The following is a 13116-nucleotide window of genomic DNA, read 5'->3' as shown; positions in this document are numbered from 1 at the left end:
TTGCCCTCTGTGTTGGCCCCCGTGGATCGATTGCTCTTTTTCTTCCATGGTGACCGTGGTGACCTCCTCTCTAGGCTCTCCTTGGTGGTGTGGCTCCCGCCCCGTGTGTGTCTGTCTCTCTGTGTCCTGCCAGTGGTTTTACCCTATGGTAGGTTACGTCATGCTGTTCTACCACAGGGTAGAACCACGGACAGGATACCGGGGCACCCTCTGCATCGAAGAGATTCCTCGTCTGCCTGGCCACAAACAGCCCAGCAGCCAGGGACTGGCCCGCCTTGGGACGTCCCCCTGCTTGTGTAGCTCAAGCCTCAAAGGACTCTGAATTCTGGCTTGAGGCTTGTACCTAGGGTGCAAAGAGATGCTAAGGTGTGGGCGTTGGTTCAGATGAATTTGTGGACATACAGGGAAGGGTATGGTGGTGGGTCTGGGGTGAAGGGATGGTGGGGTGGTGGGAGCGAGGTGTAGACACAACCTGATGAACAGAATTGTCCTGCATCAAGGATTAGGAACACATTACTGTGTATTTATATTAGACTGCTTAGGTAGGGTGGAAGCAGGGTGACTGCTGGTCGTAGAGCCCTTTTGCAAGATTTAGAAAAAAATGTCCTTTCTCAAGACACTTCTGTGTTGAAAATGGTCACAATATACTGGTTTTATTAGGAAAAAAATGCAGCTTGATGCTGTTTGCAGGAAATTTGTTGTGACAAATGTACACATCTGTGGTATTTTAACGTCATGTCCTCGTGCAGTGCACAGTCTACACAACTGTGCATGGCAACCCAGAATGCAAGGAGCCCCTTTGCCATTAGATGCTCTGGATATCAGAAGGAAAGCCCCAGAATACAGCACCTGGAGCCAACACTCACACACACGGGTTTGCCTGAGCATTGTTGTCCAGTGCAGTTGTTCTGATTCATCCTAGGTCTGACCCTGCCCTGTTCACAGAGGTTAGCCCAGGGCTGATCGCAGTGGGGCTGCCTCTCCAGGATGCATGTCTCCAGACTATGTACTGTTTGACGGCAGAAGAGACTCGTGCCTGCAGAGCAGGTGAGCAGGGTGTGATCCATTAGTCCTGTTTTCCTCTCTCTTCTCTCATAGAGAGTGGTTTTTCCTCTTGTCCCACGAGGTGCTCAACCCCATGTACTGTTTATTTGAATACGCCGGGAAGAACAACTACTGCCTGCAGATCAACCCTGCCTCCTCCATCAACCCCGACCACCTCACCTACTTCCGCTTTATCGGCCGATTCATCGCCATGGTAAGATTCGCTGTTATCAGACCTCCAGGGAGTGCAGTCACAGACCTGTAGACCACCAGCAGCTCTGAAGGCTGGGTGCCCACTCTCTGAGCTCTGCCCTCATCTTTACAGAACTCACTAAAGATGCAGAAAGCTAGTGAGAGTTCTGGAAATAGTCCAGAGCACTGAAGAGGTTTTCACGTTCATTTGTGTAGGACTTGTCAAGAGAAAGCCCAGGGTCCCCGGATCAAAGTCTTCACTTAACACTCAGTGCATGTGCTGTCAAGGGTGGGGGATGACGGGCCGTCTCTGGGTGTTGCCGTGAGCTGGGTGGCGGTGTCTGGGAGTGTCTGACTGAGACTTGGGCCTTCTGGAAGGGGATGGGGAATCTACACTAGCTGAGAACAGGGCCCTAGTTGATCGATTGGTGCAAGATGTTGGAGTCATCTGGCAGGAGGAGGGAAGAGCAGGGATGGGGAGTTGGGCGTTTGTATTTATGTAGAAACAGGAGCACAGTGTAAATTTGGAAAGGGCGTCACCTTGTATGCATCCGGTTGAGTACCTCGTGAGCACCGAGACCCAGGATGGAGAAAGGGGAGCCCATGGAAGGCCCAGTCCCTCTGCCACGTTTGGTCGTTGGAGAGCTTTCACTACTAATTTGCCTTTGCTTCTTCCTCTCACTTCCTGAGTGAGCGTCAGCCCTGCTCCGCTCTCAGGAGGACCCAGGAGCCCATGACTAAGTATGTCCCTTGCCTTTGTCTGGAGGTTCTTGGCCAAGGTGCTTGGGCTCAGGAAGTGGGCACATTCTTCCCAGGTCTAGAGACCCGCCTGGCCCTGTGGCTGACAGGACAGACCAGTAAAACCCTAGACTATTACTCACTGCTGGCCCGCCAGCAGCAGCAGGGGCGTCTGCATTATTTTTGGCTGCCTCTGCTGCCCAGCTCTGAGCAGCAGTGAGTCAGGGCCGCCACCTGGGGCTGTGCTGAGCGAATCTCCTCTGTGTGCGTGGAGGCAGACCTCTGCTAGAGTGAGGGGCTGGTGGGCACGCAGAGGGCCAGAGGTGGGTCCTTGTGGTCTGCAGGTGGGACCAAGAGGGCTACAGACCTAGCCTTCAGACCCCTGGGAGAGCCAGATGCTCAGGACCGCAGGGAGCAGTAGCTGGGCTCTGATATGGGGCATCTGAGGAAAACCAGACCTCTCTGCTATGCCTCTTCTGTCCCCAGGCTCTGTACCATGGAAAGTTCATTGATACAGGCTTCACACTCCCTTTCTACAAGCGGATGCTAAACAAGAGACCGACCCTGAAAGACCTGGAATCCATTGACCCTGAATTCTACAATTCCATTGTCTGGATCAAGTGGGTCCCCTCTGTTGCCCGGTGCTGGGAGAGGAGGGGTGTCTGGGTGGGTAGTAGGCGGGTGGAGATGCCCAGCTTCTAGGTCCCCCTGTCCTGGGACGCTGTTCTGGGCTCTAGGCCACCTGGGAGTCCTTGTGTCCCACGGGCACTGAGAGTGAGTGACGGGGCAGGGCTGAGGGAAGACCCTTCTAAGACAGACAGCTTCCCTCTTGGTCTCTTGTGCCCTCAGAGAGAACAACCTGGAGGAGTGTGGCCTAGAGCTGTACTTCATCCAGGATATGGAGATCCTGGGCAAGGTGACGACCCATGAGCTGAAGGAAGGGGGCGAGAGCATCCGAGTGACAGAGGAGAACAAGGAAGAGTACATCATGTGAGTCGAAAGCTCTAGGGAGCCGGCGGGGCCCGGGAGGTGGGGGCAGAGACACAGCCGGCCGCAGAGAAAGAGCCTCACGCTCTTATCCCGGGGCACTGTCTTCAGCTAGGCCCCCTCGTGTGGCCCGTGGGTCTCCAGGGATGGGAAGAACCTTCCATTTTGCACTGACCTTAGATGGCTGCCGTGGCAGTGATGTGCTGGCCAGAGCCAGGTAGCCAGAGCCCAAGGCCCTCTGTTCAGCCCCTGGGTGCTCCTTGTTCCCAAGTCATAGATTCATGACCGCAGGACAGAATTTCTTTGAAGAGGCATAAAAGTTCGACGACTCCTTTGTTCTCCTAACTGAAAGGGCACGTGTGCTCTGCCTGCTTAAAGCCACTGTCACCTGTGGGATTGTACATGAACATGCCCGTTCACTTCAGGTCCCTTGGGCCAGGCTTTTAACCCCCGTTCATCTGAGCTTCAGTCAGCGGTGACGGGAGGAGCAGAGGAGGAGATGTTGAAGATTCAGATGTCTGTGGGTTACTGTGAGGTTTTAAGGGCTGTGCTCTGGGGCCGAAGTTGCCCGGGTGTCCCGCCTGCCCAGCTCGGCTCTCGGCTGCCTCCTTGCTGCCAGCAGTGGCCACCTCCCAGCAGACCCTGAGCTGCCCCAGAGGAGTGGGTCTCGGGCTCCCCCGATGGTCAGTCTTGGTTTCAGGCTGCTGACCGACTGGCGTTTCACCCGGGGCGTGGAAGAGCAGACCAAAGCCTTCCTGGATGGCTTCAATGAGGTGGCCCCCCTGGAGTGGTTGCGCTACTTTGACGAGAAAGAGCTGGAGGTGAGAGCTGAGTTTGTGGGGACCCTGAACCCCCGGCCCCTGGGGCTGTCCTGCCCTTTGATAGCCTCACCGAGCACCCATAGCAACTCACCAGTAAAACCCCATGCTCTCCCAGGATGGCATCAGCAGGCACATACGGTTAATTTGGGTCTTGTACCTCCCCTTACCTGGGCTCTTGTTTGCAAGGGGTTGTCATGCAAGACTTGGGCTACCCATACTGTTAAAACTGCTGACAGAGACGTGTGGGGTGCTTCCTCCTGCCAGGGAGTAGATGGGGCTGTGTGTGCCGTGGGGACGGGGCTGGTGCTGGGTGCCTGACAAGCCCTCTCTCCTCCGTAGCTGATGCTGTGCGGCATGCAGGAGATAGACCTGAGCGACTGGCAGAAGCACACCATCTACCGGCACTACACCAAGAACAGCAAGCAGATCCAGTGGTTCTGGCAGGTGGGCCCTGGGTCTGTCCCCACAGTAAGCGCAGAGGCTCTGGGCAGGCGTGTTTGGGCAGTACCCCCAGGAAGCGAGACCAGATTGAACCCCAAGCTTTTGGACGCTTGTTGTGTCATCACCTTCCTCGTCTTTGACACTCTCCTCGCCTCCCCCAACTCCCAAAAGGAGGGGAGAAACCCAGTCTTGGGATGATAGGAGCTGGGTTGTGGCCGCTGCATTCGACAGGAGGTGTTGCTGGCAGTGGGCCAGCCTTGGAGGCTGGTGTGCGGGCTGGTGGGGACGGGGCCATGAGCAGGGAGGAAAGTTCTTGTAGGTCATGTGGTCTCCAGCTGGGTGGAACGGAAAGCGTGGGCTTGGCTCCAGAGAAACTGAAAGAGCTCCTTGTCCTGCATATAAGGAGTCAGTTGCTTTGTATGTGCGGGTCTTGTTGTTGTTATCACTGTGCGGTATAGCGTACATAAAAAAGAACGAGCAGAGGTAGGGTTTCTGTGGAGGTGAAGTTCAAATACCATAAAATTTGCCACATTAAGTGTTTGGAGTGGCTCTTACAATGGCTTCTGACAGTGCTGTGCCCACAATCACCACTGTTGAATTCCAGTGCATTTCATTTCCCTCAGAAAGAAATCTCACACCTATTAAAGCAGTCAGTCTCATCCTTTGTATGTTTTTAAAGATGGAACTTGGGGGACTTCCCTCGTGGTTCAGTGCTTAAGCGCCCACCTTATGGTGCAGGGGACGCTGGTTCAACCCCTGGTATGGGAGCTAAGGTCCCGCGTGCTGCAGGGCAACTAAGCTCACTGGCCACAACTGGAGAGTCCGTGTGCCACAACGAAAGATTCTGCATGAGGCAACCAAGACCCGATGTAGCTAAATAAATACATATTTTTTTAAAAAGTGGAACTTGGATGAGGAAGAGAATTTTTGGCCTGGAACCAAGAGCTGTCACATAGACTGGTGGGAATGATGTATACACACAGCCTCTTAGAGCGGCTTTGGGGTTTCCCAGGGAGTAACTGTCACCCACCCCCACAGACCATGCTGGGGCTCCATGTTCTCAGCCCCAAAGAGGGGCCCTGGCTCATTGCAGGGTTACAAGTCAGGGTGAAGTGCTGGGCTGAGTGAGCCCTGACTCTGCCTGGGCTTGCGGGGCTCCAGGTGGTGAAGGAGATGGACAACGAGAAGAGGATCCGGCTGCTGCAGTTTGTCACTGGGACCTGCCGCCTGCCTGTTGGGGGATTCACCGAACTCATCGGTACGTTTTCCCTGCCCTGCTGGTGCTGTTGGGTGGAAGTGAGGACAGCCCAAAGCAGGGACAAGACCTCATGTCTTCCTGGAAGCAAGTCAGTGGGACTTGTCTGTGGTGGCGTCGGAGGGTCCTGCCTCAGGAAGGGGCTGACTTGGCATAGATAATATGTGTTCCTTTGGATACAGGTAGCAACGGCCCACAGAAGTTTTGCATTGACAAGGTTGGCAAGGAAACCTGGCTGCCCAGGAGCCACACCTGGTGAGTGTGCTGGTTGCAGGGGGAGGTGGCTGGAACCCGAGACCCGATGAGCCCCCAAGAGCAGCCCTGAGGCCGAGGTGGCTTCAGTGCCTTGATCCTGGCAACCTGTGTGTAGTTCCGCGGTGCTTAGGTTTGGGCAGGTGGGGCTGAGGTGTGCCTGGGCCTCTGGTCTTTCGGGAGTTGTGACAGTATCTGTGTGCCTTGACAGCCATACCGGCTATGAAATACAGTAAGTCCCCTACATACACACCTTCACCTTGTGAGCTTTCAAAGATGCGAACGTGAGTTCGTGTGTCTAGTCATGTAAGTTTGCTCACACCTCTGGCGTACATTGTCACGTGCATGCATCCTCTACAAGGAGCAGGAAGTGGCAAGGGGATTTTCTTTAGCTGAGGAGGCACCGTTAGTTTTTGAGGCATAGGACCCAAATGTAGAATGCTATATGAAGGTTGCAGCAGCCGTTCAGAATATAATCCAGTGCTACCATGTCACCTGTGATGAGGGAAAAAAGAGCTACCACCCAGACATCACTGGATCATTTTTTTTCAAGAGGGTAGACAGGGTTGAGTCCAGCAAGGAACCAGAACCTGTGGCATCAACGTCAGGAGTGCAGCTTGCCCGCCATCTCCTATTGCTGATGATCCTTTAGCTCTACTGTCTTCCTCCTCCAATCAGTAGCTCTTCTTGCCTGTTCACTGGATGCCAAGTCCCTGTATTCCAGCTATTGTACTCTCTTTTTCAAAGCTCTGTATTGTAAGATTAAAAATGTTTTGTTTTTTTTGTGTATTATTTGTATGAAAAGTATTATAAACATATTACAGTATGAATTTGAGCAAACTCTGGGAGATAGTGGAGGACAAGGAAGGCTGGCGTGCTGCAGTTCGTGTATGGGGTTGCAAAGAGTCAGACACTAATGACCGAAGAACAACAACTGGATAGCCACCTGTGTTAGTTGAGTACCTAGGCTAACTTTATTGGACTGAAGAACAAATGGGGCTTACAGACATGCTGTTGGAACAGAACTCGTTCATATGTAGGGAACTTGCTGTATTGAAACACTCCTATTCAGTCGGCAAAGAGCTCTGTCCCCGGTCTTCTTCCGCAGTCCCCCATTTCCCCTGTAGCCCTGTCCCCACTCTGATTCCTTTGTGGTCCAGGGGCACCGCGGGGCCTTTGAGGACCCTGTTGTGTGTGGCAGCTGGCATCGTGGTTGAGTCACAGTATGGGATCTCTCAATACCCCTGTGGCTGTTAGAGCTCTGACCTGTGCCCCGTGCTGACTGCCCTACTCTCCTTTCTTGACAGTTTCAACCGGCTGGACCTGCCACCATACAAGAGCTATGAACAGCTGAAGGAGAAGCTGCTGTACGCTGTTGAGGAGACCGAGGGCTTTGGACAGGAGTAACCGAGGCTGTCCCCCCACCCCCAACCCCCAGCACATGTGTAGTCTTGAGTCCTCCCTGCCCGAGAGGCCGCTGGCCATGTAGCCCCCGGGAGGCCCCTGCGGATGGTAGTCCTGTGTAGGACCACACTGTCATCAGGCTGGTGGCAGCAGAGCCTGACCTCAAGAGGCCCTGCCCTGCCCTTTGCTCCTCCCTACTGGCGGCAGCCTGGAATAAAGCCCCCATGCCACCCTTGGCCCCATCAGCCATTGCAAAGTCTGGAGGGCTGACCCTCTCTGCAAAGCTCATCCTTCTTCTCCCTTGAGACCAACCCTAGGTTCGTGTGAGTGTGCAAGGGAGGGCGCCCTGTGCTGAAGCCCTGGGCCTCATAGGCTGGTTAGGTGAGAGGGAGACTGGCCATTTGGGGTAGCTGTTCTGGGCTGAGGAAGCCCAGGGTCTTTGTCAGTAAAAGAGGTTCTATTTTGTATAGAACTTTTCCAGTGATCTATATAAATGAAGGTCTGAGGGAGGGGAGCTCTGGACCAAGGTCACCTCTTGTCCCTGGCTAGCCAGCTCCAGCCATGGAGGCTGAGCAACACGGCCCCTCTCCCCACTCAGTGCTGGCCAGCTTGTTCCCTCCAGCAGATAAAGGGTTGTTACCAGCTGCTTGGATGTCAGGGGGATGGAAACCCCCTCAGATTTTCTTTTCCCTTTTACATAAACTTGAAGCATTTTGTGTGTAGGGCCGCTGTGTGTTCTGTGGTTGGTATGCTGCTGTCACTTCCTGTCAAGGAGCTGGTGCGCCAGGCATGGCTGGGACCCAGAGGCACCCAGCACCGTTGGTCCAAGAATTTCCAAACAGCTGCTCCTCTTAGGAGCCTGCTTCACAGTTCTGTGAGCTCGGGCAGGCCTGACCCAGTGGCTCAGTTTCCCAGCAGCCTTGTCCCCGAGCCTTTGACAGAGAAGGGGGGAAGGGGATTATTGTCCTGAGTGTCACCCCAACCTTGCTGCCTCCAAGAGAGGAGAACTCCCTTTGCTTGATGGAGTGATGGGGTTGCGTGGGGCTGACCTGCTAAGACCCTGGACCTCCAGGCGGCCCGTGCGTCCGGATGGAGAATGAAGTGTGTTCCTGCTACTGTAGAGTGTGTTCACTCTGCCTCAGTGTGGCTTTACCTGCACAAAAGAGACGACGTTCTTGGAAACCAGCAGAAGGGCCCTGAGCTGCTGTGCACAGTCTGACTTGATTGCTGGAGCTCCTGCCGACCTCTGCCATGGGCGTCCTGCCATGTGTTCAGATCTTCCAGGCGAACACACTCCTCTGGGAGGCTGGAGTGGTAATTGTCTCTGGGTCCCCGTGCAGGTCGTCAGGCCACCCACGGGGCTGTCTGAGGACAGGCTCGTGCTCCCAGGTCCTTGTCCTCCCTTTGCCACCCTGGCCGGTGTCTGCTCTGTTGTGTGTACTGATGCGAGCGGCTCAGCTCATCGCAGCCCAACCTCCTCCTTCCCTCGGATCGTTGGCTGTGCTTCCCTGCGGTGTCTCACCATGTTGGGGATTGGGGCGCAAGCCACCGTGCTATGCAGGGTTTGGGAGCCTCAGGCTCGTGGGCGTGCAGAGTGCGTTCATGTGGGTGTGTGTGTACATACGTGTATATAACTGAGGTGTCTGTACGGAATGCCCTTTGGTAGCTCTGAGTTGGTCACCAGATTGTTTTGTAATGCCCACCCCCTTGCCTTGGTATTGCCAGTTTCTTGTGCAATAAACAATCAGCAGCTGTGGGCAGTGTTGGTGTGGATGTGTCCAAAGTCACTGTCCTCCAGGCAAAAGGTCTCTGGGCCCCACGGACCCTCCAGGTCCACACAGGGGTGGAAATGCTATGACCTTGCTGGTTTTGAGAATTGTGTGTCATTAACTGAGACAGCCACACTTTTGATGGGCGGCCCAGTCTTCAAGGATCACGGGCTTCAGCCCTCATTCATTTGCCTCACAGCTACCTTTGGCCTGGGTTTCTCTGAGCAGTTGCCATGACACCAGAGCATCGACAGCCTGAGGCTGCAAGTTGGACAGGTTTTAGGATCCAGCTCCTGGGTAGCCATTCATTTGAGAAACATTTCCTGTTTTCTTGAATTCCGTGATGATAGAGGGATACCCTGGACTTGAGCTCATGGTCAGCCAGGGGCTTGCCCCCCACTTTTTTGAACTTAAAGGTTCTGATGGGACCCATCGGCGCAGTGTTGATGCTTTTGACATGGAAATGATTTTGTCTCGGATCAAGCCTTGCTCTGATCTGGCGTCTTCCTGGGGTGGGGTGGGGAAGGCAGAGGTGTGCAGAGCATCTTCTCCTGGGAGTTCATCAACCGAAGTCACTACCCCAACACCAAAGCCATTTCTCACTTGACAGGGCTATGCTGTACTTTGAGGAGGTTTTGACAAAAGTTCATGTGTTATACAGACATCTCATAATAAATTCAAATTAAAACATCCCTAGTCAAAATTGTTCTCCCCTTTCCTATCTCCCGAAGTAGCTGCTGTTCAGTTTGCTGTCCTTCCAGACTATTTTATGTATATAAATCATATGTACATATAATTTAAAAGTATATTAAAAATGAGATCTTACACATGTTAAGCAACTCATCTCATTAAATGAGATAGTAGGGACACCTTTCTGTGTTCGTCAGCCTAGGTCCAGTGAATTCTGTAGTGTGTGATACTCCATGTTGTGGTTGTTCTGTAACACACCCACCTTTGTCCTAATGGGCACTGCATTTGTGTCCAGCAGTTTGCTGGTGAAGCCTCTCGGCCAGGCCGATGCTGCTTTTCTGGGAGGCAGCAGTCCTAGAGTTGGACTACTGAGTAAAAATTTTAAAAAGGTTTAAAATTCCAGGATAGGAAGGGTTCACAGTGAAAGCCCCCTTCTTTTGTTCCTCGGGCATTCTGATCACCATCTGGAGGCAACTATTTTTGCTGGTTTCTTTTGGATCCTTCCAGATAGACTTTAAAATCCCAGCAAATTCTACTCAGTTGCCCTTCAAAAAGGTTCTTGTTTTAACACCCTTAGTGGTGGACAGGACCCCTTGCCACGCCACTCTGGGAACTGGATCTGTGAACTCCCCTGTCTGTTCTTCCAGTCCTTTCACGTTTCCATCTCCTAACTCTGGGCATCTTCCCTCTTACTTTTACATGATCAAAGTTTTTTGTTTGTTTGTTTTTAAACATTTATGTTCTATTCTGTAACCATAATGCTCTACTTTTTCTAAAGGTTTATTTAGAAAACTGAAAAGCAGGAAAAATGTTAATATTACTATAATGATATAAATGCTGTTTACTCCGGAACTAAATGGTATAATGCAATACAAATATGTATTCTTCATCCAGCTCTTTAACCCTAGGGTTTCTAATTATTGATCTTTGCTTTTATTATATCCTCATTTTTTTTTTCTTACTCTGAAGTGTTTCAAGTTAAATTAGACAGTCAGGAAGGGTCCCCACCTCTACTGTAATAAGTCCCTGATAAAATTAGCCAAAGCTGCAAAATTATTTTGGAAGTGAAGAACAGATCTGACTCTGTCACCCAAAGTCCTTAGTGGGGCTCAAGACTTTACATAAGTAAGACCTCACTGGATTTGGAAAGCTCAGCTGTTGCTCCCCCACTGTCCTTCTATATCAGGGCTCACGGCAACCTTCTAGAAAAACTTACACTAAAGATCTATGTGCTTCCATTCAGGGGAACGCTTATAAACATCAGGCTGTTCTTGGTCTTGAGCTAAACTTAGCAACAAGGCCCCAGTTTCATCTTGGGGAAGAAAATTGAGTCAGTGCTCAGAATTATTACCTCTACTCAGTTCTCAGCAGTCTGCCGCATGAATCTTTTTCTCCAGGACGCTCTGATTCTGAGGTTGGTTCAAGTTCCACAGTCACAAACTCACTTTCCTGTGGTCCATGCTGCGAATCAAGCACCTATCAGCTGACTCAGAGAGGTGCATGTGATTTATCTTTGGCATGCTATCTGTTATTTGTACCTTCTGAATATCATCCTGGACTCAGGGCCTCGCTCCAACTCAGTCGATCCCAGTGACAGTGATCATTGTTTTCTTTTTGATGCTTGTCACAATTTTGGCCCCTTCACCTTGACTCTCTTTCACCTCTCCAGATGTCCTTGATGGTCTCAGTGACATCGAATCCCAACTCTTTTTTGTTTTTGCCCAAACACAAAATCAACTCCTCCACCGAGCCCTGGTTCTTTTTGGTGTAAAATAGTACTAGAAATCAAAATGTGGGGGTTCCATCAAAATGGTACCATGAACTCATGACTTGATCAGCTTCTTGGCTCCACAACCATAAAAAAGAGAGAGAACACAAAATATAAAAAAGAGAGAAAAGGCTGGCTCAGAAACAAGATAAATAAGTTCATGGGTTATAAATAAAACAAAAATGGAGAATGTTGGGCAAGATGGAACCGTTTGGGTCTGCTGCACCTAGAGCCTGGCAGTGATCGCTGAGAGTTCAGCTGCTGTGGAGTAAAGGATCTAAGTATGCTCCAGAATAAATGGGGGGTGGGCACCAGTTGTGTACCTGATATGGCTTTGAGAAAGATGGAGGCCCAAGGAGGAAAACCCCTTAAGCCAAACCATCCCACTGGTTGTGGCCTGGATCTGTGACAGTAACCCAGGTTACTCTAGGCTAGGGCCCCAAACTGCCATTCAAAGACCAGGCTGCAGAATGGATGGCCAGCAGGACAGGACGTGGCAGCTGCAAAACCATCAGACAGGAAAGAATGAGTGCAGATGGAGGAGGAGGAAGAAAACAGCTCCCTACTGAGAAATTTTGGCTCCGCATTTCTGAGAAAGACACTCATGAGTGGTCTCTTGCCTGAAGGTCTTCGCTGTAAGGGCAGTAGGTAGCTAGTGGACTCTCATGGAGCCTTAAGTGTCATTGTTTTCTGGGGGGTGATCAGTTTCTCCGGAGATGAGTCCTCTGCACCTCACCTGAGAGGGAGACTATACCTGAGTCAGGTGGCCTGCCTATAGGCTTCCTGGGAGTAAGAAGCAGGAAGGAGCCAGGATTCTCGGAGTCCTGACCACTGACCTTTTCGTTCCCTCTGGCCTTCTCCTCTGGCTCGAGTCCCTGCAGCCAGCAGAGTGGAGGGAGCCAAACTGTACAGGGCTTTGGGGGCGGGGACCCACTCTTCTGTGTAGAAACTTTTACATACCCCAGTTTTCAACTTTCTTCCTGCCTTCCTGCTGCCCCTCAGTACTGAGTCTCTGAGGACTCACTCATTTCCTGTCTGCATCTCCCTGTGTCTGAGGTTAAGATTTCTCCTTGGTTAGTTACACTCTTCCACGTCCAAACTCTTTGTTAAACGACCTTGCCCATTGCTGAATCCTCTGATGTTCTCTCTGCCCTTGTGGATTAAGACTTTTCATAAAGCGTTCTTCACAGTTGTTTCAGCGAGTCTGGAGAAGGAGAAGAAGAGCTTCATCTGCTGTCTCAGTTAACTTCCTCTCCTTTGATAGGTCTGCCTGCGGGCAGCTTGCAGCTGTGCAAAGAGGTCCCCACGAGGGCTTGGCTGTTCTATTATATTGACTTTCCACTAAGCTGCTGTGTTTACCCCCGTGGCACTAACTCCGATCTTAAGCCTGAACCTTTCCCAGCTCAGAACCCTTGTTGGCTTAGCTCCTGCTGTGTGAATTCTAGGCTGGGGCTCCTGCTGCTTGGTCAGTACTCCTAATTTCCTCCTTCCAGAAATGTGTCGAATTCCCTTGTCCACCTCTCATTTGCTGCCTCTCAAATTGGGTCAGTTGGCAAGGGGAAAATAGGAAATCTTTGACATTCATTCGCTCTCGTTTTAGTACAGTCTCGGGAGGGAGGAAGGATAAATAATAATACGTGTATGTCAGGACTTTTTTCCTGTTTATTTTTTTAATTGGAGGACATTGTTACAATGTCATGTTGGTTTCTGCTGTACAACAGTGTGAGTCAGCTGTATGTATGCATATATCCCTTC

The 13116-nt window shown here is 51.6% G+C and overlaps 1 protein-coding gene across 1 annotated transcript in view; it reads left to right on the top strand.

Moving 5' to 3' along the window:
* The window catches only part of WWP2 (WW domain containing E3 ubiquitin protein ligase 2), a 149397-nt gene extending 139669 nt beyond the window's left edge, over nt 1-9728 (top strand). Inside the window, exons 17-24 of the mRNA XM_010851108.1 lie at nt 1099-1258; nt 2461-2594; nt 2824-2964; nt 3662-3782; nt 4122-4226; nt 5385-5481; nt 5661-5733; nt 7038-9728. Of these exons, the coding sequence (XP_010849410.1) occupies nt 1099-1258; nt 2461-2594; nt 2824-2964; nt 3662-3782; nt 4122-4226; nt 5385-5481; nt 5661-5733; nt 7038-7137 (931 nt within the window). The 3' untranslated portion in view covers nt 7138-9728. The remainder of the gene's footprint in view (nt 1-1098; nt 1259-2460; nt 2595-2823; nt 2965-3661; nt 3783-4121; nt 4227-5384; nt 5482-5660; nt 5734-7037) is intronic.
* The last annotated feature ends 3388 nt before the right edge of the window (nt 9729-13116 follow it).

Source organism: Bison bison, unplaced genomic scaffold (genome assembly GCF_000754665.1).
Source record: "Bison bison bison isolate TAMUID 2011002044 unplaced genomic scaffold, Bison_UMD1.0 scf7180017864297, whole genome shotgun sequence".
NCBI lineage: Eukaryota > Metazoa > Chordata > Mammalia > Artiodactyla > Bovidae > Bison > Bison bison.
This window is presented reverse-complemented; position numbering and strand designations above follow the sequence as displayed.